The sequence below is a fragment of the Humulus lupulus genome, chromosome 7 (assembly GCF_963169125.1).
Source record: "Humulus lupulus chromosome 7, drHumLupu1.1, whole genome shotgun sequence".
Lineage (NCBI taxonomy): Eukaryota > Viridiplantae > Streptophyta > Magnoliopsida > Rosales > Cannabaceae > Humulus > Humulus lupulus.
The window spans coordinates 9,073,447-9,099,542 of NC_084799.1; the positions used below are offsets into that span (position 1 = coordinate 9,073,447).

A 26,096-nucleotide genomic window follows, 5' to 3' on the forward strand; every position below is an offset into this window, starting at 1 on the left:
TATAGCATCATCACTCACCCCATTAATCTTGAACTTAGCACATAACTCCATAAAATTAGGGATGTGTAAATGTGTAAATTGGGGTCCTCCGTTGGCATACCTCCAAACTAGACAGTTGATTGGACCATTTGAAGGATTGCGGGCTTAATCTCAAAATTGTTTGCAGCAATGGTTGGAGGTCTAATGCATGAATGCACTCCTGTAACAGTAGGAAGTACATAATCTCTCAATGTTCTTGGTCCTTGCTCCATTGGAAACTCTGCAGCCCTTGACTATTATTAGCACTGTTTCCCAAATTGTCAGCCATGGTAAACTCCAATCTCCTCTTTGTTTTCCAGTTCTGTCTGCACGTTCTTTCAATTTCCAGATCTATTGGTATAATTTCCTTTTGTCTACGGCTTTGCATATACCAATGATTCCTGAAACACAATAGAACATTGATCCAAATAAATATTAAACAGAAATAAAATAACCAAATTAGAACAAATAATAATTAACTGTGATATTGGAAATTAAGTCCCCGACAACGGCGCCAAAAACTTGATCTACAAAATTTAACATGCAAGTATACGTGGTCGAATAAAGTAATATATGATAAATAGAGTGTCGATCCCACGAGGACTGATTTTCAAATACCACTAATTGTTCTTTAACTTTCTATTTGGTGAATTAAAATTATGATGAAAAGAATAAAATTAAAGTGAATACTCTAAATTATGAACAAAATTTAAATAATTGGAAACAAGACAATGAATCAACTAATCAAAAATCAATAATAAAAAGCCTAGGAATTAATTTCATCAACTGTTCATTCTATTAATTTTAATAATCAATTATAAATCTCTTTCTTCTATTCTAATAGCAGGTTAATATAATCGATTCCTATTCCTTTTCAAGATATAAGATCTCAATCTATATGCAGGTTTTCTACATTTTCGTGATAAACTTGAACATGTAGAAGGCATTAAACATGAAAACCTAATTACTACACAAGTCATACAGGTACTTTCGTCTAATATGCAACCTATGTCTATACAATGATACCATATTCAATTCTCTTCTTTCGAATTTTGAATCAAGTAAATAGTGATCAAGTATTTACTAGCATTAAACAAACATCATATAGATTAGAATAGAAAAAAAGTATCAATAGAAAATCATAATAAAATTTAATAGAAATCCTAGTGACTATATTAATCCCTAGATAAAAGAAATTAGTTCATAAATAACATGATGAAATTAAACTTCAAATAATTGATCATAAAAATCAACCTAATGAATTTAGATGAAACAGAAAACTAATTACATCAGCCTCTTCTAATCTAGGGTTTATTAAACTAAGATTCCTCTCAAAATTGCAGACTAATGTTCCTTAAATAGTCATCCAAGATTCCCAAGTGAAAATGCCATTTTTCCCTTAAAAAAAAGTGGTTTAAAATTTGAAAAATGCGTTGCTAGCGCTGTAGCGCTATAGTCAGAGTCAAAATACCCTAAAAATTATTTCACTGATGTAGCGCTGGGGCGCTGCTCTGCTGTTCTTGATAGCGTTGTGGCGCTGCCTTTGTAGTGCTGGGGCGCTACTTCCAAACTCAACAACTCCTTCATGTCCTTCCTAGCGCTATGGCGCTCCTTTGATAGCGCTGTAGCGCTATTGACAGCATCAAAACTCGCACATATCGACCCCGAAAAATATGATTTTCTCCAACTTAACTATATTTTCTTCCATTTTCACTCTTCACTCTTTTCACCAACTTAGCATGAAAAACCCGAAACATGAACAAACGAACATAATTCTGCAATAAAATAATCCTAAACTAACGAAAACCATCCAAAAACTAGACTATAAACGAGCCTAAGACTCATTTATCAAATGATGATTTTTTGATTAACTTTGTTAAAGATTTATGCCCTTATTGTAGTGTATTCGTATGTATATATAGTAATATCAATAGAGAGATAAATAATAAGTTTTGAGATTCAATATATATATATACATATAAGAGAATCAATGAAAATACAAACTGGATCAAAAACTCAAAACACAAACGAGAGAAAGCTCTTTCATATACATACACACACACACACACACACATATATATATAAAGAAGTTTCTCCCTTATTCAAAGACCGATAGTTACACAAAACTACATAATCAACCAAAACAACATTAACTATGATCTTATAAATAATCCAGCTCTTATTATTATTATTAACCTTTCCTCTTCTTTCTGACAACACAAACCATGCATCAATTACTGGACCAGAACTGCTTCTGAAGGTTTAGCACAACATTCTTGTCCAAACGGAAAGCCCTAGCAAGAAGATAAGGATTGATGGGAGGCGTGGCTCCAAACACAGCATTAGCAATGGTGATGACTCCAGGGTTTTGGCTACTAAGACCGGCCAAAGCCACCGCCGGAGTCTTTCCGATATTGAGCTGGAAATGAATCAACCCTATTGGGAACACGAACACGTCACCCTTGTTCAGGATCTTCGTGAACAGAAGGTTCTTACCGTCAGCTTGGTTCGACGTCACGAACCCCACGTACAGCGTTCCCTCCACCACCACCAGTATCTCGGAGGCGCGTGGGTGAGTGTGAGGGGGGTTCTGGCCGTACGGAGCGTAGTCTATACGCACCAGTGAGACGCCGAGGGTGTTCAGCCCCGGGAGGGTGTCCACGTTGACGGTGGTGACGTTGGATCCGACTGGGTTGGTGGTGTCTCCGGCCATGTTGAGCCCTGAGAAGAAGAAATCTTCTGGCTTCACTAGTTTTGGGTTTTTGCAGAATTTTCCATTCACGAACACTGTTCATCATCATCATCAACAACAACAATATTATATATGTGTTCTTTACTTATTTTTGGTGTAGTCTTTTGTAAACCAAAAAACAAATTCATTTTATCATATTTCATAGTTTATAGGAAATACATATATATTATTATAATGACATATTATATTGTTTTTCCGTTAAACCAGCTTACCAATATTGTAACTTTCCTCAAAAAATATATACATAGTAAAATAAACATTGTATTAGAATATGAATATACATATTTTAATAAAATCTCCAAAATTCCACCACACTTACCAAAATATGATTATCTATGCTGTTTTTTTATTCATAAAAGTAACACCTTCAAAGGTCTTATTTCCTTAATTAATTAATTAATACCAAATTAGACACATTATTCTTATCCTCATTTTAAAAACACACACAAGATAATAATAATAATAAGAAAATAAATGTCAGCAAATAATAAAATTAATTAATAATTACTTACAGGCCTTTTTTGGATCATCTATTGCCACACAGAAGTCCTGAAGAGGGCTTGGATCATAGGCAGAGACAATGGAGGCTGCCGCAGCCAATGTGGCAACCACTAGTAAGTAATGGATGCCCTTCATTTTATTTTCTCTAATTACACAATTAATGTATATATAAAGAGAATAAAATGCTATGTATACTATATATGTAATTTTTGCTTTGGTTGAAGAATTATATATTTGATGAGAAACAATGCACCCGGAATCGTCTATTTATAGAGATATATATTGAGTAAGAACACTTAATTATTACTATTCTCTATTAATTAACTAATATATTGTGTAGCAGATAAGATAGCGACACTAATTAATGGTCATTTTTTAATTAATTCAGTAGTTAATAACGTTTCAAGGAAACATACCATTGTTTCTTCAACCACTATATTTCTGTATATAGTTGCTCGTGCTTTGACTCTCTTGACTTTGATATGAGTACTATTTGAACTAACATGCATGGAATTTCAATATTATTGGTCTTTAAAAATTTACTTTAGTATATATTTCTTTTAAGAGAGACTTTTATCTCAATATATAGGGTAGGTAATTATTTGGTAGCCTGTATTTTTGCAAAGTATCATTTTGGTACCCTCTGTTTTCAATAATGCTCATATGATATCCTGTATTTTAAAATCGTACATACTTGGTACCCTAAACTCAAATTTAATTAATAAAATTTTACCAATTTAATCAAACTGCTATCAATTATGTAAGTTCCAAATTTAAATTTAATTACTTAATTACATATAACTGATGACAGTTTGATCATATATATTGACAAAATTTTATCTATCAAATCTGAGTCTAGGGTATCAAATATATATAATTTTAAAATACAGGGTACCATATGAGCATTATTGAAAACAGAAAGTACCAAAATGATACTTTGCAAAAATATAGGGTACCAAATGAGTAAATTTCCCCAATATATAATTAAAAGAGAGAAGGGATGATATCTTATATTTTTTAATTAGTAGCCAAAGGGTATACTAAATCAATTTATGAATGGTTTAAACAAGAACGACTATTATAAAAAAGAGATATATCCTCGTAAAAAAGAGAACGGTTATGAATGATTTATGCGCTTTCCACGTGCATAAAAAAAAATAATCACGTGTGCAACAACATGTTTGAACTTAGTTTTCAGTACTGTAAATTATTCAGAATTTTCTGAAAATTTGCAGGATGCTCTAAATAGCTACAATATACACGATCATAAAAAAAAATCTCGCCAAAAAATGTTCACCAGTTAAGAACACTAAGAGCCCCACCAGTAAGACTTAAAGTGAAGCCCCTATAAATTTTTTTCCATATATATTTATAAAAGTCATACTAGTTAGTTCATGTAAATATATATATAAATATATTTATAAAAGTCATACTAGTTAGTTCATACATGTGTGTATATATATATAAGTCATACTAGTTAGTTCATACATGTATATATATAAATAGTAACTTTCATAATGCAAATTTTAACAACATTGAAGAAAAACATTTTCTTTTCTTTCCTTTATATTTTTCCATCTCTCTTAATTTCTTTCCTCTCTATCAAATATAGTGTTAGTATTAAGCGGAGAAAGAAATTGGCAAATTTATTTGAAGAATATAATTTAGAAGCTTTTTTCATTCCCATTTTCTCTCAAATAGAATATTAAAATTTAGTAAGTCGCCCTATTTCTTTCTTTTTTTTGTGTGTTTTTTTGTTGTTCAGTTATTCTGATTAATCATTATATATATATATATATATTTTTTGAACAAATCATTATATATTTTACTCACACTCACTTTTTCACATACATTCTCTCTCGATCATTATTAATATTTTTGTTTCCTAGTTTCTCTTTTGATCGAATAACTTGAGTTGAAAATCCTTCACCAAATAAAGAGAGAAGTTGTTGATAAAGTTTGATTATACCATACATTTCTACCCTGAATTATTATAACTATTAACAATATTGTTTCAGCAATTTTTTTTATTTTTTTTATAAACCAAACTTAATTTCTGTAAATAACAATTATGCTCTTATTATTAAAGATATAATAATGTAAATTAAAACTAAAACTACTTCTTTTTTAAATGCTATTAACCTTAAAAAATGAAATAAAATTTTGTTCTTCCAGCAGTATTAAATGAAAGTTGAAAGGAAGAAAACAAATTAAAGTACTAACAAATATCAGCAACAAAAACAAAAAGAAAAAGTTAAAAGTTTACGAGCTTCAAAATCTCTAAATTAAATTTCCATATATAATCTATCCAAATGATCAAACATATCGCCACATATTAAATTCTCTGATATTTTTTTTTTTTTAATTTAATTTTATGAGAGGAAAAATAAATTCCAATTTGTTTTTTTTTTGGATATATTATCAAATAAAAAATATAAATTTTCTTTTTACAAAAGAAAGTTAAGTTTAATATAATTTATATAAATATATTCAAAAAGAAAATAATTAAAATAGTTCATTTTAATAATTATATATATATTTACTCTTCTTATTCTTCTTCTTATTATTATTGTTATTATTATTATTATTTTTTTCTAAAATTCAAATCGTCAAAATATTCTATCACAAGAGATGAGATATGGCAAATAGGGGTGGGCATTTTAATCAATGGGTCGACCAAATCGGCCAACCCAACCCGTATAATGGGCAGAAAAAGCTGAATTTGGACAACCCGAATTTTAATGGGCCATTGTTGCTGCAGGCCGCATTTGAATGGGTCGGCCACGACCCAATGCTTTCCCAACCCAATTAACCCAACCCGGGCCGACCCTATATACTATATTAAAAATATATATTTTATACATATATAATTTATAAACCCTAAAAGCTTAATAATAATACATTATTATCTAATTTATAGTTTTCTACTACTAACCCTAAAAAAACTTGTGTCATTGTATGCCTCTCTCTAGTCTTTCTTCTCTCTTCTCTAGTTCTCTGCCCCATAACAGTCACTCTCTTACTCTCATCGGCGGCAGAGGCAGCTCCAGGCGAAGGGCTATCGGCACCAGGCGGTGGCATCTCTGCTCCAGGAAGTCGACTCTCGGCACCAGGCGAAGGGCTCCAAGCTGTGCCGCAGTGGCATCTGGGTGGTGGAAGTGCATCTTGGCTCCAAGCAGACAATGGCATCTGGGCTACAGGCGATGGAAGTGCATCTCGGCTCCAAGCTAGCAGGCGATACTTTTATTGCTTACTGTCATCTATATATATACATGTTATACCCAGATTTCGAGCTATGTTAATTATGACCTCGAAAGTTGGATTCGCAAATAAGTGGACTCATAAGGTTGGAAACATGCTCCATGATTGTATGTCGAGCTTGCAAGATATAGACGACCTCGAAGTATTCATGATCTCGAAAGATAGCTTCGGGAACACACTCATCTTCAGGGACGACTTCAGATCAGGGGTCCCGAGCTCGACGCACGTACGATCTCGAAAGCCATGTGGCCTCGGGAGATATTCCTAGCTCGATAGATGACGGGAAACCTGGGAGGCTAAAACCTTAGAGATACGCGATAACCACCTTGAATATCTACAAGTGTTATAAATATGAGATGCAATCCTCATTTATTATTGTAAATCCCCTAGAATCGTGGGATATTATTTGGTCAGTTATACGTCTCCTGGTCTTCAGGGGACGTTTCCTTTTATATCTGAATACAGGCATTTAAGGTCATTTATTTTATTTATACAAAAAGAGTAACTACCCGAAATATGTGGGATAGTATTCTACAGCCTTCTCTATAAATAGAGAGGCCATGCATCATTGTAAAGGACCGAAATTCTGAAGCTTGAGAGAAAACTCTGAAGAATTCATGCTTAAGAATTTACAGAGATAATCTTGAGTTTAATAACAGAGACTCGTGGACTAGGCAGATTTAACTGCTGAACCACGTAAAAATCGTGTGTTTACATTGTTTTATTTCAATTGGCCATTATTAACTATCGTTTATGTGCTCTTCTTTCACTGTTTGACGAAAAACGGTGTCAACAGTTTGGTGCTTTCATTGAGAGCCTTAAGCGTTCATCCCTGAGAAAATCATGGCCACAAACAATCAGAACACCCCTAATGAAAACTAGCCAAGGCGTCCTGGAAAACAACCAATGGAGAACCCGGATGCTGAGGAGAGAAGTGGGCCCTCTGATTCCCGGGGAACACCGCCTCCACCAAGGGATGAGGATATGTACTACAATCCTGAGCGTTACGTTCCTATTGTAGAACTGGAAAACCGGCAGTTGAAACAGCTGTTGGCAGAAGCCAACAAACGGGATGAGGAGTTGACTAGGATAGCCGCAGAGGCGCAGGTGGCTCAGCCCCCGCCTCCGCGCGAAAACCAAGTCCCTCCTCCAAGGGACGTGCATGTTCCTCCCTGGAGGCCCCGTGGGCATCCACGAAAGGATGCTGCCACAAGGAGGCCGACTCAACCTTCGGCGCCAGCAGAGCCATCTGCTCCTCCTAGGCCTCAGAGGAGTACCCGAGCTCGGGTCCCGCCTAACCCGCCTGTGGAAGTGCCTGCAGGAACTGAGAATAACCGAACCACTGCAGAGGCTCGGACTCAGGTGCGTGGTAGCGCACCGAATGCGACTGACCCATCTCGGGGAAATTCAGGACCCTCTAGGCCGCGACAAGGGTGGCAGCCACCATCGCCTATACGGTTCCCTCCGTCACCCATAAGATATCCTTCGCCGCCCCGCAGAAACGCTCAACCTGTTCGAGATCAGGATCAAGGGCGTGCAGGGAATGGACAAGGGAACAGGGAGACTTTCCAGGAGCAGAGAGGCGCTCCATCTGAGAAAAGTCAGACGTCTCGGTCTCGCACCGCGGAGACGAGGCGACGTGGAAAGAATCCATCTCGAAATAACCGCACAATGAGTTTTACCAGTGAAGATTCCAGAGATACCAGGTCGGTCAGTAAGCATGACCGAGGTCGTAAGAATACTGGAAGTCGCAAGAATCGTCCCGACCTGCGCAATCATCTGAATCAGAGTCGGGGGAATGGAGATCAAACAAATCCGGACCTGAGGGATCACTTGAATAGGCTTAGAGATCCCTCGCGGAGATGCGAGCCTGGAATCACGATCTATGACAGTCAATTCCAAACAGTACCTCCTACTGACCCAGTCCAAGAAAGAATCGATCAGCTCGAAAGAGCTTTTAGGCTTTTAAAGAATGAACGAGGAAATGGTCGATATGAGGACTCTGATGAGGAGCTCGAGCCGTTTGCTCCCCATATTTCTGACACTCAATTTCCTCAAGGGTTTCGGATTCCTCACGTCCCTACGTTTGAAGGAAAGACCGACCCGTAAAGTCACCTGAGCACGTTCAACACTATCATGAGAGCCAGTAACGTGGGTTACGAGCTTAGGTGCATGTTGTTTCCAACATCATTGGCAGGACCTGCCAAAATTTGGTTCGAAAAGTATAAGAGACACTCAATAACCTCATGGGAGCAGTTGTCCAAAGACTTGAAGAAGCAGTTCAGAGCAATGGTAGGGGTCAGACCAGAAGCATCCACCTTAACTAACGTCCGGCAGCAACCGGGTGAAACATTGAAGAGTTACTTAACAAGATTCAATCTGGAAGTGCCCTTTGGGAAGACATGAAAGGGAAACTGGTAAGGTCGATAACCGAGTTTAATAGACGAGCGCAGAGGTTTGTTAATGTAGAGGAAGCGAGGTCGACGCTCAAAGCGACCTCCCAGTCCGAAACTACAACGATAAACATCAACTCTACCTCAACCTCGGCGGACCCAGCGGCATCAAAGCCTGCCTCGGAGAACCCATCCAAGAGGAAAAAGAACGAAGGAAGTAATCCCGAGGCTGAGGGAGGAAAGAAAAAGAAAGGAGAGAGGTATCTCTCCGTGTATAAAGTGCACACCGAGCTCAACGAGTCTCGGGAAAACATATACCTGGCTAATGAAAACCAGGTCCCCTTCAGGCGTCCGGACCCAATGAGAAATCAAAAATCCAAGAGGGATTCCAGTAAGTATTGCCGGTTCCACAGAGACACCGGGCACACAACTGATGAATGTCGACAACTGAAGGACGAGATCGAAGGGTTGATCTCGAGAGGTTACTTCCGGCAGTATGTCAAAAACCAGAATACTGGTCAGACGGCCGCAAGCTAGAGAGTAGCCGCGCCTCCGATGACACAAAATAATAATTCTCGATCTCGGGAAGAGGACAGCCCCCCCCCCCCCCCCCCCCCGATAGATGGAGAGGACGTAATAACCATCTCGCGAGGGCCTCATCTCGCAGGAGGGGGTAGGAATGCCCAAAAGAGATATGTTAACGAGCTTAAGACAGGGGACGGGTCTCTTTATGAACCCGAACCTAGGGTACCTAAAAGCCAGAGGATTGAATCACAACCCATAACTTTCACTGAGGAGGACGCCTCCCATGTTCAGTTCCCACATCATGATCCGCTGGTTATTACTCTTCAGCTCACCAACAAAAGAGTCCACCGAGTTCTCATAGATAATGGGAGCTCAGTCAACATTCTTTACAAAGCAACCCTCAAGAAAATGGGACTCTCCCTTTGCAACCTGAAGGAATGTGAAACTACTTTGTACGGCTTTTCAGGAGAAGGAACTGCCTGCATGGGATCCATTGAGCTCCCTGTGACCTTGGGAGACTATCCAGTCTCGGTGGCCAAGATAATGGAGTTCGTGGTGGTAGACTTTCCATCTGCCTACAATGTGCTACTCGGGAGACCCGCCCTGGTCGGGCTGGGGGCAGTTTCATCAGTAAGGCATCTGGCCCTTAAGTTCCCGACCCCTAGCGGTGTCGGGACATTAAAAGGGGACCAACTGGCAGGGAGGGAGTGCTATAGCATCTCTTTGAGGGGAAAGAAGCAAACGAGCACTCAGGGACTCGTTATCATACAAAATAAAGATTGAACGGTCTTAGAAATCGACGAGGAGATTGATCCGAGGATTGAGGAGAAAATTTACCTCGAACCTCTAAAGGAGCTCGAAGAAATTCAGCTCGAGGAAGCTGAACCCTTGAGAAAGGTGAAGGTCGGGAAACACCTCCCAGATGAGACGAAATAGCAATTAATTTGCTTTCTGAAGAAAAACCAGGATGTATTCGCATGGTCGCATTCCGACATGGTGGGGATAAGCCCGAAAGTAGCAAGCCACGCTCTAAACATAGACAAAAGCTTTCCCCCAAAGCAACAAAAGCAAAGGCAGCTGGACGAAAACAGAAAGAAAGCACTGAAGGAGGAGGTTGACAGGTTAAAGGCAAACCATTTCATTAGGGACGCCTTTTACCCTGACTGGGTAGTCAATCCGGTGTTGGTCCCAAAGCCCAATGGGATGTGGAGAGCCTGTATTGACTACTCGGATCTCAACAAAGCTTGCCCAAAAGACTGTTTTCTGTTACCAAGGATTAACCAGCTCGTAGATGCCACGGCCGGGCACGGCCTGATGTCGTTCATGGATGCCTATTCTGGATATAACCAGATTCCCATGCATGCCCCCGACCAAGAACATACGAGCTTCATCATGGATAAAGGGCTATACTGCTACAATGTCATGCCATTCGGGCTCAAGAATGCTGGAGCCACATACCAACAGCTCGTAAACATGATGTTTTCAGAGCAAATAGGGAACAACATGGAGGTTTATGTTGATGACATGCTTGTCAAGTCTCAACTCAACAAGAACCATGTTGATGACCTCGAAGAGTGCTTCGGCGTGCTCAAGAAGTATAACATGAAGCTAAATCCTCTGAAGTGCACCTCGAAGGCATAAGGATGTCCAAAGTCTGACTGGCAGGATGGCGGCCCTAAGCAGATTCATCTCGAAATCTACAGATCGTTGTCTTCCATTTTTCAACTTATTGAGAGGAGGTAAGAAGTTTGAATGGACGGAGGAATGCGAGCTAGCCTTTCAGGAGCTCAAAAAGCACCTTGCGGAACCACCCATCCTGTCAAAACCTGAAACGGGGGAAATACTGTACATATACCTTTCAACTACCGAACACGCAATAAGCGCAGTGCTCGTCCGAGAAGAAGAGAGGGTGCAGAGACCCGTTTACTACATCAGTAAAAGATTACTGGGGGCAAAGTCAAGATATCCATTGATGGAGAAACTCGCGCTCAGTCTAATTCATTCATCTCAGAAGCTCCGCCCCTACTTTCAGGCACATCCCATCCATGTGCTGACTGATCAACCACTTAGACAAGTCCTATCTAAACCAGAGGCTTCAGGTCGACTTCTTAAATGGGTTGTTGAGCTCGGACAGTTCGAGATCACCTACCACCCGAGAACGACCATTAAAGCACAGGCATTGGCAGACTTTATAGTGGAATGTACGGGTATAGCCGATGACGAGGTAATAACCACGACCCACGAGCTGTGGAAACTCTACGTCGACGGCTCGTCAAATGAAAATGGAGCAGGGGCAGGGGTCATTTTGGTTACCCCCGCAGGAAGCAGATTTCATTCAGCCCTAAGATTTGACTTTAAAGCATCGAATAACGAGGCCGAATACGAGGCTTTACTCGCGGGACTTCGTATAGCTAACGAGCTCAAAGCTAAAGCTATACATTGCTACAGTAACTCCTAGCTCATGGTTAATCAAATCTTGGGAGAATATCAGGCTCGCGGCACGAGAATGGCAGCTTATTTGGAAAAGGAAAAATCCGCGTTAGCGTGTTTCGAATTCTATACAATCGAACAAGTTCCCCGCGAGCAGAACTCGAATGCAGATGCCTTAGTTCGACTCGCCACGTCCCTCGAAAGCGAAGAGCTGAATGTTGTGCCCGTAGAACATCTATCAGCACCTAGCATTAACGAGCCAGAAGAGAAAGATGTGTGTATGATCGAAACAGAGCCGACCTGGATGACCCCCATAGTTGATTATCTCAAAAACGGAGTTCTTCCAAAAGATCGGAACCAAGCTCGAAAGTTGATGTATCAACTTCCCCGTTACACAATTATGGATGGAAGGCTATACCGAAGGGGATATTCCATGCCGTTACTCAGGTGCGTAACCCCTCTCGAAGCTAAGAGAATCATTAAAGAAACCCATGAAGGGTTCTGCGGAGATCACACCGGGGGGCATAGCCTATCCAAGAAGATAATACGCCAGGGGTATTTCTGGCCAACCATTAAAACGGATTCCTTCGATTATGTGAAGAAATGCGACAAATGCCAGAGATCCGCCACGATACCCCGAGCCCCACCATCCGAGCTGACCATGTTGACATCCCCATGGCCTTTCGCGGTATGGGGCATCGACCTCATCGGCTCTCTCCCAACTGGCAAAGGCGGAGTGAAATATGTTGTAGTCGCAGTGGATTACTTCACAAAGTGGATAGAGGCTGAACCATTGGCAACCATAACCTCGAAGAAGATCCTTGATTTCGTTGTAAAGAGCATCGTGTGCCGATATGGAGTTCCGAGGAAGATCGTATCTGACAACAGAACTCAGTTCGATTGAGACCTATTCACCAATTTTTGTGAGAAGAACGGTATAATAAAAAGTTTTTCATCAGTGGCTCACCCTCAAGCGAATCGCCAGGTCGAAGCTGTGAACAAAACTCTCAAGAGTTCTCTAAAGAAAAAGTTGGAGGAAGCAAAGGGACGGTGGCCCGAGGAATTTCCACAAGTCCTTTGGGGATACAGGACAATGGCTCGGACCTTGACAGGACATACCCCGTTCTCTCTAGCATACGGCTGCGAGGCAATGTTGCCCATAGAAGTCGAAATCCCAATGATCCGAACTCAGACCTATGACCAAAGTTCAAACCATACTCAGCTCGAGGAGACCTTAGACTTGATTGAAGAAAAAAGAGAAGAGGCCCAGCTGAGAAACGCTGCCTACCAGCAACGAACTACTAGATATTTCAACAAGAGGGTTCGAGATCGAAAATTCGGAATGGGAGATCTGGTGTTAAGACGCGTTTTCTTGGCAACTCGAGATCCCGCAGCCGGGGTGCTCGGGCCGAACTGGGAAGGACCATACCAGATAGAGTCGGTCATCCGACCTGGTGTGTACAAACTTGCGAGATTGGACGGGAGCCTAGTACCGCGAGCAGGGAATGGCGAACACCTTAGACCTTACTATCAGTAGTATAGGAAAAGTGTTGCCTATAACCATGAGTTTCTATTTGTATTAGTTTATTTGTTTTTGAATACCATCAAATAAAAGTTCCATTTCGTTCAAATATGTTATTTCTTTTCATTTTTGCAATCTCTCTTAATTTAATAACCTATGGTCACACTCATAGGATATTAAGGGGGCATCATTGGTACGTATACCATCAGCTTAAAAAATAAAATAACATATGCAAAAAAAAAATATATATATATATAAAGTATTTGGATATAACTAAATACGCGAGCCTAGATAGTTCGGACATAACCGAGTTATCAAAAACACAGTATTTGGAGATAACTAAGTATACGAGCTTAGATAGTTCGGACATAACCGAACTACCAAAAATCTAAAACGTTTGGAGTTAACCAGATGTGCAAATTTAACAGGTTTGGAACAAACCAGCCAAAAAATTAATCGATGATAAGTAGGAACCTAAACCTATTGCGAAACAAGTCGAGATCGAGGCTGGAATATCTTAAAGAAAAATAGTTTCGAACTCTTAACCTCGGAGTAAAAACTGAGGATGAGTAAAAGTGACTAAACAAAAAAAGATATAACCAAATCATTCACATTACATACCATATAAGTACTTTTGGGTTCATGGTTAATGTAATACCCGGCTTTGAAAAATAACGAGGTCGGAAGTGGATAATTTGAGCAAACTATGCATGAATGCATTGAGCTTCGAACCTAAATCCACGATATGTTTGTATGAATAAATAAACATAAATGATTCATCCATAAAAAATGTGCAAAATATTTCGAACCAAGAAATGTAAAGCACATGTAAGTAATATTTAAAGAAATTGTATCAGCCCCGTGGGCATAAATTAAGATAGTTACAAAAATAGGGGGACGCAGCCCCAATAAATGATTTCCCCGAGATCAGATTTAAGGAAGAGAAGTCCCCTTGGCCTTCTCAGCATCAGTAGCACCGGACCCCCCAGGACGAATAGCATGACTATCCTTCTGAACCGCCTCTCGAGCAGCTTCACTGGCCTCAAGATGGGCATTCCACCGCTCAACATATGTGGCCTCGAGAGGGCCCAGGAAGCTGGTATCGAGGTCGGCATTATCAGCCCAAAGCTTGTACATGGCTTGGTCGACCGCTTTCTCCTTCTGTTCCTTATACTCGTCCAGGAGGCGGGCCTTCTCGCTCTCCATGAAGTCGAAGGTGACAGATTTCTCCTCTTCGAGCTTGGCATTGGCCTTCTCGAGCTCGGCATTCGACTTCTCCAGCTCCTCGAGACGGGTCTTCATTTTTTCAAGTTCAGACTTCGAGTCTTTGAGCTCGTCAGCCATCTTAAGCTCGAGATCCTTCGATTTCTGGGCCAGAGACATGCTCGTTTGCACCTCGTTGGTCAGCTTATAGTTGAGCTGTGCCGAAACGACAAGGGCCTGAAACACAGAACGAATTAGATCGCGAGCTGAGGTAGAAACATTTAAAGGAGAGTTACGAAGGTTACCGCGGTAGTAAGCTCGATACTCTTGTCGTAAAGAGTATTGCAATCTGAGGCCTTGTGCACGAGGTCCCAGTGGTCGGCGCCGAAGCCTGAAAAGCTCTGACCCACCCGAGAGAGGACATCCGAGCTGAGCATAGCCCCCTGGGTTCCAGCAGTACCGTCAAGCACGAACTCCTCGATATGAGGTCGGGCCGTCGGAAGTTGGACCTTGGAGATAGCAGGTTTCTTCGGGGGCCGACCGACTGTTATTTGAGTATCGGTCGGAGGAAGCGAGAGGGGGACGGTCGAACCAGATGCATCAACCTGGACAATCGGCTCCGTGGCTGTGCTCGTAGTAGTCTAGACCGTGGGGGTCGTCTCGTGGCATCTAGGTACCTTGGATGGTCGATCAGACCTCCGTGGTATTCTCGGACGTTTGCTCCTCTGGGCGCCAGCTCCCCCATCGCTAAAGAGCACAGCGTCGAGGTTGGGATTCACGGTACCTGCGCAATTACAATGAGTTAGACAATAATAATAAGTTTGGAAAGAGAGGGAAACCAGGTAAAGAAAAAACCTAACTGGAACTCTCCCCCGAGCTCGAACTTGGGGACCATGAAATTCCCCCGTCTTCAGAGGAGGCGGGGGGAGTGCCTTCCCTATATGTGGGTGATAACCTCGAGAGGTCCCTATAATCGTTCGTCCCATACTGAACGGCTATCCCGTTCCACATCTCGTCTGTGGTGTACATGGTGTCGTATTTCCCGAGCCCACTATCAAACCTATGGACACAGTCATCTACCCAACTCCATATGTAGAAGTGGTATCTATCCTGTGGGCACGAGACTAACCTATTGAGCCTGTGTTTTAGTAAGGTCGGGGACCACATTCTCGAGGTAGGAAGGACTTTACCTTCATCCGAATCCGAGCTCGAGGCTTCATCATTAGCCTCATTCCCAGACAGCGGGCTCCTTGGGCGAACTGGAAGTGGCGGCCTCGTTTCTCTCCTCGAAGGAAGGGCGCCTGTGGGCAGTGGCACCTGCTCCCAGTTTTCATATTTTATTTTGGACCAGTCAAAGGTGGACTGGCCCTCCCCCAAAAGTCTGCACTTTCGGAGCTTATCCTCATGTAAAAGGTATAAGAGGGACCTTCTGCCATGTGGGAGTTGGAGCAGGGTCTCTCTATGCTCCTTCATTGTATCGTCGGGAGTGGGACGCTGAAAATTGGCTGAAAGACAACATATTTCTACTAAGTATGGGTCTAAGAGCTAAAGTCACGAGCACAGAAATAAAGATAACAAGAATGCTTACGAATCCGCCTGAACGAATAATGTCGAGATGGGGACAGACCATCTGTCCAGAAGAAGGCCCTTTTGAAATCAGGCGGATGATTGGGAAGATCTTCAAAGACCTTCTTCTCGTTGGGATAGCTCGAAAGGTAATAAAAGCCATCCCCTCCCCGAGCTCGGGAGGGGTTACTTTTCAGACAAAAGAGATACAAGATCTCTTGAGGCGAAGGTCCTTTCCACCCCATCTCGTGGTATAAGGACCTCAGGGCAGACAGTACCCTGTAAGAGTTGGTGTTGAGTTGGAATGGAGCCAAGCCAACGAAGTCGATGAAGTCTTTGAAGAAAGACTTCAAGGGCAACAGAGCTCCTGCCCTCTTGTGTTCCTGGCTCCAGGCCGCATATTTCACACTGGCGTCGCGGCCCCCAGGGGCGAAACAGCTCCGTTCATGATTGGCCGGAGCTCGACACTTCAGGGAGCCTGATAGGCTAAGGCCGTGGAAAGCCAGGATGTCACTTATCTGGATAGTTGTGGTAACCGAGCTCCAGTAGTGCTCGGCCTCAAACATTTCTCTCCCGGGCTGCGAGGAGGAAGGTTCCCCCATTAGTGAGAATTTGAGCTCTCCCGGATGGTACGCGATAGTAACCTTTAACGAATGATCGAGAGGAATCGGCCTAGGTCCTTAATTGAATTTCAGATATAGGGCCTCTCAAAGAACTCTCCTTTTCCCCTCTATGAACTCGTCAATCTGGCGGCGGTAGTGAGCTCGAATGTCCTCTTGCTCGCGCGCAAGCTCGTATTCTCTTATCTGACGTTGATTACGGGCGAATAGAAATTCTGGGCTCGGAGATTTTGGCTCGTAAGGGAGTACCAGCAACGACCCCCACCGTCTTTCCAGATTCTGTGACATCTAACGAGAAAGAAAAAATGGTGAGGGCCATGCATGCAAGAGTTCCGAACTCGAACTTACGAGCTCAGGGTCAGGGAGCAAAACAAGTTGAATATTAAGACCCTTATTGAAGAGCCAGGGCGTGCATTCCACGGGAAAGGAAGGAGAGTGGAAAGTTTTTTAAAATCCCGAAAATCAAGGGAAAAGAGAGTGGCGGTTAACCAGGAAAGGCAACTTTGGGTTTCGTGCATTTATCAAGGCCCATGTTTTTTACCCAAAAACTTAGTGTACAAGAAACGTCGCCTAAATTTTTTTTTCAAAACCCAGAAAATTGGAACCTCACTCAAGTATGAAAACTGGGTATAAGCCAGTGGTGTAAATCCAGTATGGAAGCCTAAAAAGCATAAGAGTCTATCGGATCAAAACCTCCTATCGTATTATGCTAAGGATGTAAACTAGTATATACACATACACAGCAAGAACAGTTTGAATAAAAACTGAAAAAATGGGAAACAAAGATTGCATACTTACACAATAATGGCGATTGCAGAAAGATTGTCGATTGAAGAAGAGGTTGCAAATAAGAACTCACGGACTCGAACAGACCAGGATTTCTCTGTTTCTTTGGCCGAGAAAACATGCACAGATTGGATACTTTGCAAAGAGGTCTCTGGTTTCGCTGTTCTTCTTTTCTTGCTTTTGGTGAACGAAGGTAAAAATGAAGACGAAGGGTGAGGTCTTGTATATATAGGTGGAAAAAAGGAATTAACCTGGAACGTTGAACAAAATCCTTGCAAAATCCAACGGTCAGGGATCAATGACAAGATGGCGCCGAAAAGGTGTCAGACGGACGATCGTGGGCGTGTTTCCAAGGTACTCAAGTACCAACAATGAGCAATGCCCAATTGACGCGTGTTAATTTTCAAGAGTGTATGACGGTATAGTTCTCAAAGAAAGTAGTTCAAAAGTTCCCTTCTCTTAGGATTCGAACAAATACTTTTGAGGGGGCAAGATGTTATACCCAGATTTCGAGCTATGTTAATTATGACCTCGAAAGTTGGATTCGCAAATAAGTGGACTCATAAGGTTGGAAACATGCTCCAGGATTGTATGTCGAGCTTGCAAGATATAGACGACCTCGAAGTATTCATGATTTCGAAAGATAGCTTTGGGAACACACTCATCTTCAGGGACGACTTCGGATCAGGGGTCCCGAGCTCGATGCACGTACGATCTCGAAAGCCATGTGGCCTCGGGAGATATTCCTAGCTCGATAGATGACGGGAAACCTGGGAGGCTAAAACCTTAGAGATACGCGATAACCACCTTGAATATCTACAAGTGTTATAAATATGAGATGTAATCCTCATTTATTATTGTAAATCCCCTAGAATCGTGGGATATTATTTGGTCAGTTATACGTCTCCTGGTCTTCAGGGGACGTTTCCTTTTATATCTGAATACAGGCATTTAAAGCCATTTATTTTATTTATACAAAAAGAGTAACTACCCAAAATATGTGGGATAGTATTCTACAGCCTTCTCTATAAATAGAGAGGCCATGCATCACTGTAAAGGACCAAAATTCTGAAGCTTAAGAGAAAACTCTGAAGAATTCATGCTTAAGAATTTACAGAGATAATCTTGAGTTTAATAACAGAGACTCGTGGACTAGGCAAATTTAACTGCTGAACCACGTAAAAATCGTGTGTTTACATTGTTTTATTTCAATTGGCCATTATTAACTATCGTTTATGTGCTCTTCTTTCACTGTTTGATGAAAAACGGCGTCAACAATACATACACATATTACTGTGTGATTTATATATATATATATATGCTTATTACTGTAAAAGTATTATTACTGATTTCTCAAAAAAAAATATGCATATTACTGTCATGTATATATATATTACTGCTTTTATATATATAAATATATATGTATGTATATGCATAAGCATATTGTTGACTGTGTTTTTAGCCAACGACGTGAGAACGTCAAATACGAAAAACCTTCAAGAGAATTTAAATAACACAGACAGTTTAATCAAGAATAGTAAATAAACACAAGATTTTTATAGTGGTTCAGCCCCGATCAGTCGGTAATAGCCTAATCCACTTAGAGTTGTGATTATAGATCTGTACTCAAGATCAGATGGACTGAGCCAACTGAGTTTCTTCAGTACAGATTGCAAAAATACAAGAATCTTTTCAAATACTAGCACTTTCTCTCTCTAGAATACTCAGACCCAAATTTTCTCTCTCTAGAAAGAAGAAGCAGAAGAACCCCTCTCTAATCCCATAAGCCCTCTATTTATAGGCTTAGGGTCATACATCTGATATCCCCTAGAATCAGGATATTTTATTATATTTATTACATTTAAATTACAAAAAAAAACATTCAAAATGTAACAAAACCCCCCATTTGTGGGAAGAATGAGAGATTCCCGCGTATCTTGTTGAAGCTGTTTCTGGGAATCTTGACTTAGTCCTCCTCTAGCTAGTTGATCCACCTCTCCTACTGACCACTCATGTAAGTGCTGGTCGGACATGTGCATGGTGGTAGGACATACACTTGTTGGTAAGACAAACATTTGCTGGTCGGACATGTGCATGGTGGTAGGACATGCACTCCTCTCCTCTAACATGACACTCTCCTCTAGCATGCCATTTCTTTATTTGGACAACCATGCACTTGTTGGACATACGCATAAAGACCAAATTCTTGGGCTCTCCTCGGACCACATCCTTGGGGTCTCCTAGGACCACTCTCTTGGGTTCTCCTCGGACCAAAGTCCCTTGGGGTCTCCTAGGAACACTCTCTTGGGGTCTCCTATTAGGACCACTCTCTTGGGTTCTCCTCGGACCAAAGTCCCTTAGGCTCTCCTAGGATGCACTCTCCTTTCTTCTCCTAGGATGCACTTGGCTTGGTTATGACATCTTTCAAGCAGTCCAAACTCTTCACTAGTCTACCGGGTCACTTTTTCACAACTCTGAGGAGTCAATGTATTTTTGACTATCAATATGTCTTTTATTGACCATGCACTGCCACTTGTCACCTTTATTGCCACGTCATTGATCTCCAACTTTTGGGGATAACACATATAATGACATATTATAATGAGATATATTTTTTTTTTGGTATTATTGTTATTTTTTTTGTATTATTGTTAATTTGTATTTTTGTATTTTATATTATTGCTATTCACTAATTTATGCTATGTTTTTTTATCCTAGGATAAAGATTGGCAATTTGACACTGTCAAAGTAAATTGAGAATTACTGCTTACTGAAATTATGTATATTTGGCATATCATGAACATAATAGTTGAAGGGAAATCATGAAGTGATTCAAACAAGGGAATATATTTGGATGTTATATAAGGATATGAGTTTCTTAAGGTAAATATAATGACTTGTTAATATTGTTATTTCTTTAATGATTTTTATTTTCAATAAGTTGTGAATTTTGGATTTTGAATTGTAGACAACAAACTTAAGGAGAAGGCAACAACAAAGGAGAACACCAAGACTCCCATTGTCATTGTTATGTTGATTGATATGGATTCAAGTTTTCATTTTGTTTAAATTTCTATGAACTATCTAATCAAGGTGCTAAAATGGATGACTCTAATAATTTTAGGACTTGTGTTTGAAATTTTGATAACTATAATATTTTGGTTTTAGTAGTAAAAAACTACTAAGACATGTTGTTTTAAATGGATTATAACTCAACCTGACCCAACCCAACCCTTAATGTAATTAGTAGGGTTGGGTTATATATTGAAAAAGTTTTAAATGGGTTAGAATTCTCTAGGCCGATGTAATTGGGTTGGCTCATTCAAACACCCTAAATCCGACCAACCCAACCCATGCCCAGCCCTAATGGCAAAGACAGCGAAGAAGAATAAAAAATGAGGAAGCGAGAATATTGTGAAGCTCTTCGGAAATGAGAGAGCTATAGAAGCTTAAAAATAGTCTTAATTATAATTATATCTCTTCTATATAATAAGTGTCTAGATAACGGAAATTTTTTGTTTTAACGGTTTTTTATTTTTTTCCCGTTAACTTTAATGGAATATTCTTATATTTAACGGTAGATTGTAAACATTAACTTAAACTTGAATAAATAAATAATTAAACAAATTAAAATATGATATTTTTGAGATATTTTACAATAATAATTATTTAAAAACAATAAAACCATATATTTTATAACTTAAATAAAATTTAATAAAAGTTAAACTTAATATTATATTAAAAATATAATATATAATATTTTGTTGTAACTGCTAAATTAAAAAACTAGAACAAACATAAACTTACAAAAAATTAATTAAAATATGATATGATTATTTAAATAATTAAATCATATTTATTTAAAAATAATAAAGACATACATATCATTTTTTTATAAATTTGTGTGATATAGTTTGTTTTTTATCAATTGGAGCTCTTTTTCTTCATCGAATTCACCAAAGGACATTGTGAGATATTAAGTTTTCCAGAGAAAGAAAAAGAGCTGGAAGAAATTCTTGTATATTGATCTTACTGATTAAAAAGAATCATCACCTTTTATACAGAGGAAAAAAATAAAAACTAACAGAGCTAACAAAGTTGTTTAGTAACAGTAAACAGAAAAAAAATTAACAACTTTAACAGCCTTAGAAGTAACTAAGTAACTAACTCCTTAACAGCCCCCCTCAAACTCAGTGTGGACAATGAGACAACATTGAGTTTGTCTTTTAGATCAGAAAATCTGGAGTTGGAAACTGGTTTAGTGAGGCAGTCAGTAACTTGATCGAGAGCTGGAACATGGTTGACATAAAGCTGATGTTGCAAAACTTTGTCCCGAACGAAATAGAGGTCAATCTCTATGCTTGGTGCGTGCTTGAAGAACATGATTGGAAACGAGCATAACGGAGCTGAGATTGTCACACCAGACTGTTGGGGGGTACAGACAGTGGCACATGAAGTTCCTAAAGTAAAGATCGAATCCATGTAATCTCAGTAACAACACTAGCTAAACTTCGAAACTCAGCTTCTATGGAGGACCGTGAGATTGTTGTTTGTTTCTTTGACTGCCAAGCGATTAGATTTCCTCCAAAATAAATGCAAAAACCTGTTGTGGACCTGCAGTCATCTGGATCCGAGGCCCAGTCAGCATCACTATAAGCTTGAAGATGCAAAGTGTGAGACCTTTGGAGATGAATACCATGATCTAATGTACCAGCAAGATAGCGAAGTATCCTCTTTACTGCAATCCAGTGAGAAGCAAGAGGATTATGCATGAACTGTGCAACTTTGTTCACAGAATAAGTAATGTCAGGCCGAGTAATAGTGGCATATTGAAGAGCACCGACAATAGATCGATATAAAGTGGCATCTTGGACAGGATCACTGCCATAATTTGAGAGTCTCAAACTAGCATTCATGGGAGTACTTATGGGTTTTGCATTTTGCATCCGAGCTCTACAAAGAAGATCGTGAACATTTTTTTTATGATGACAAATGAAGACCAACAACTGTTTGAGTAACATGAATGCCAAGAAAATAGTTAGCTTGTCCCAAATCCTTGAGAGCAAAAGAGGAGTTCAGATCAGAAACCAACTGAGATATAACTGTGTTATTGTTGCCTAAGATCAAAATATCATCTACATAAACAAGAATATAGATGCAGTAGGCTGAAGTAACACAAACAAATAGGGAGGAATCAACTTTAGTAGAGATAAAACCATAGTTGTAGAGTGCATTTGATAGCTTCTCAAACCAAGCTCTCGGAGCTTGTTTGAGACCATAGAGAGCTTTGTGGAGACAACAAACTTTCGTAGGATGCAAGCTATCTTCAAACCCCAGAGGTTGAATCATATACACTTCCTCTTTCAAATCACCATTGAGGAACGCATTATTAACATCCAATTGACGAATATACCAACCTTTGGAGATAGTTATTGTCAAAAGAACTCTAATAGTAACCGGCTTCACCACAGGGCTAAACGTCTCACTATAATCAAGGCCATGTTGTTGATGAAACCCTTTAGCCACAAGACGGGCTTTATACTTTTGTATGGTGCCATCGGGGTTCTCTTTGACTTTGAAGACCCATTTACAACCAACAGGATCACGGCCTGCTGGTAGATCAACTAAAGACTAAGTAGAATTAGTCTATAAAGCTTGGAATTCTGCTGCCATGACATCTTTCCAATGAGTATGTTGTAGAACATCAATGAAATTCCTTGGTTCAACAGCAGCTACATAAACCTTGGGTTTGTGAATCCCTGTTTTAGATCTAGTGAGCATTTGATGAGTATTAGTTCCTACAATAATCGGGTTAGTACTGGCAGTAACATGAGTAGCATTAACAGTATTGGAAACTAATGGATGTTGGGCATCATTAGAAGGTAAATGAGTTGGAGTAAGCATGGGTGTGGGGTCAAGAATTACAGTGGGAGATATGGACAGTGATTGAGACATAGACAACACAGGGGAGGGAATAGGAACATTAACAAAGGGAGTGGGATAAGGAGACATAGATGACATAGGAAGTGTTTGAGGCTGGACACGTGAGGAAACAGTATATACAAGTGGTGGTTTGGCTGAAGGCAAGTGTGGTGATGGGACCCGAGTGGGAGGGAAAGACGCAGCTGGTGTAGAGGCAAAAGGAAACTCATTTTCCTGAAACAAAACATCTCGAGAGAGATATAAACGACCCTCCTTGGATAGACACTTGTAGCCTTTGTGTGTCAAACTATAGCCAAGAAAGGTACATGGAGTGGACCTATAGTTGAGTTTGTTCTTGTTGTAAGGCCTTAGATTTGGAAAGCAACGACAGCCAAATACTTTCAGCATAGAATAATCTGGTTTAACTTGAAATAATACTTCAATAGGAGAGACATTAGATAGAATAGAAGTAGGCATTCTATTAATCAAAAAGACTGCTGTCCTAAAGGCTTCATCCCAATATTTTAATGGTAAAGATGAGTGAGCTAACAATGTTAAACCACTCTCCACTATATGTCTATGTTTTCTCTCGACAATACCATTTTTCTCATGGGTATGAGGGCATGAAAGTCTATGTAAAATGCCATGAGTGTCTCAAAAATTTGTGAACGAGTGGTACTCACCCCCCAATCCGATTGTATAGACTTTATGGGGTAACCAAGTTGTAACTCTACTTGTGTTTTAAATTTGACAAATGTTGGAAATGCCTCATATTTGGTTCTTAGTAAGTAAATCCATGTGTGCCTAGAAAAGGTATCAACAAAACTAATGTAATATCTATAACCATTGGAGGATACAACAGGAGCGGGACCCCATAGATCCGTATGTATGAGTTGTAATGGAGTAGAATAGACACTGGTAGAGATAGGGAAGGGGAGTTTGTAATGTTTGCCAAGACAACAAGCGTTACATAAATCAGAAGTATTTTTATTATGATAAGAGATGTTACAAGAATTGAGTACAGATTTTACAATCTTAGCTTAACGATGTCCTAGGCGATGGTGCCATAGATGAAACACATCAGAAAACACATCAGATGTACTGGTCAAACAAGTAATATCAAAAAGTGTATGAAAATGAGATTGAGGTGTGGAGGCATGGGATGGCTCAGTTTGTGAGGAATGAGAAAGAAGACTCAGCTGAGTTGGGTCAAACTGGTAGAGACCCTTGTGATGCCTCCCAAGCAGTAAAATCTTCCCTGAAATTGGTTCCTTCACACAACAAAAACCAAAGTGAAACTCAAAGAAACATTGTTATCTTCAGCAAATTGACCCACACTAAGAAGATTTTTAGTAATTTTAGGGACATATTGAAGATTGTGAAGATAAAGAGGTTTAGAGTGTAAAGGAGTTTAAAAAGAAGATTGCCCAGCATTTTTAATTTCCAAACATGTACCATTACCCATGTGAATCTGCTCGTCACCAAAGTACTTCGAAGTATACATGAGATTAGTGTGGTCCAGAGTCAAATGATGTGTAGCTGTAATGACCCAGCTATTCTAGACTCTTGGACCATTAACGAAACTATACATACAAATTCTTACTAAAACTTACATTTGCGAAAATACCATAATTTTATTAGAAAACTTATAGAAATAAGAGTTACTTACATAAATACCAAGAAGGATATGGGATCCCATTGTTTGAAAAACAAAACATAACATGATTTATAAAATAAAGGGATTACATAGTAAGTGCGGAAAATACATATAAAGACCATAAACAAATGACTACATCCTCGAAATCGAACTCTCGACTCCTTGACTCCATTCATCATCGATACACAATCTCCAAGCATCCACGAACCTTACCGCCACTAATAGCTATTTTCCTGCACATTTAAACAAAAAGGAATGAGCCTAATGCCCAGCAAGGAAAAATCTAACACATACTTCACATACATAAATTTCATAATAAACATAAAGACATATCATAACACTTATTACATACACATACTATAATGGCCATTATTACTTGGGGTCCCATTGACTAAACAAGTCATATGCCCATGAGATTAGTGGGGTCCTACTAGCTAAGTAGGTCATATGCCCATAATCTATTTGGGGTCTTGTTAGTCATATGGGTCATATGCCCAAGCCTACAACATACATATCATAACACATGTCATCATAACATAAGAAACATAAGATAACATATAAGACATATAACATATGCATTTCTATCCTATTTTTCCTTACCAAAGTTACCGGGATATGTGGACAGCGTTGGGACTTTGGAACACTCCTAATAACCATTATGAAAAAGAGTGAGTCTAATGAAGAAAAATAGATGAAAAGGAATGGGAAGACTAAACCATTGAGAAACATACTTACCAAAACTTATGTGCTCAAGAACTTAGATTTCCTAAAAATAAGAATGAGGTTAGAAGACTGAGTAGAAGGCTATGAGAAAGAAAATAATATAAAACCAATGAACTAGAGTTTTGGGTTACCTTAAAGACTTGTAAGATCAATCTACACCACCAACCGAAATACTATAGAACCTTACTTCCCAAAGTGTTTGATAAGCTTATGAGGA

At 39.8% G+C, this 26,096-nt stretch overlaps 1 protein-coding gene across 1 annotated transcript; it reads right to left on the reverse strand.

Annotated features, from left to right (window-relative positions):
- Positions 1–2,121: 2,121 nt before the first annotated feature.
- LOC133789417 (germin-like protein subfamily 1 member 17) lies at positions 2,122–3,476 on the reverse strand. Its single transcript, XM_062227256.1, has 2 exons — positions 3,283–3,476; positions 2,122–2,805 (listed from the first exon to the last, which is right to left on the reverse strand). Exons 1-2 carry the CDS (start codon positions 3,404–3,406, stop codon positions 2,249–2,251), a joined length of 681 nt encoding a protein of 226 aa, XP_062083240.1. The 5' UTR covers positions 3,407–3,476; the 3' UTR covers positions 2,122–2,248.
- Positions 3,477–26,096: the final 22,620 nt, after the last annotated feature.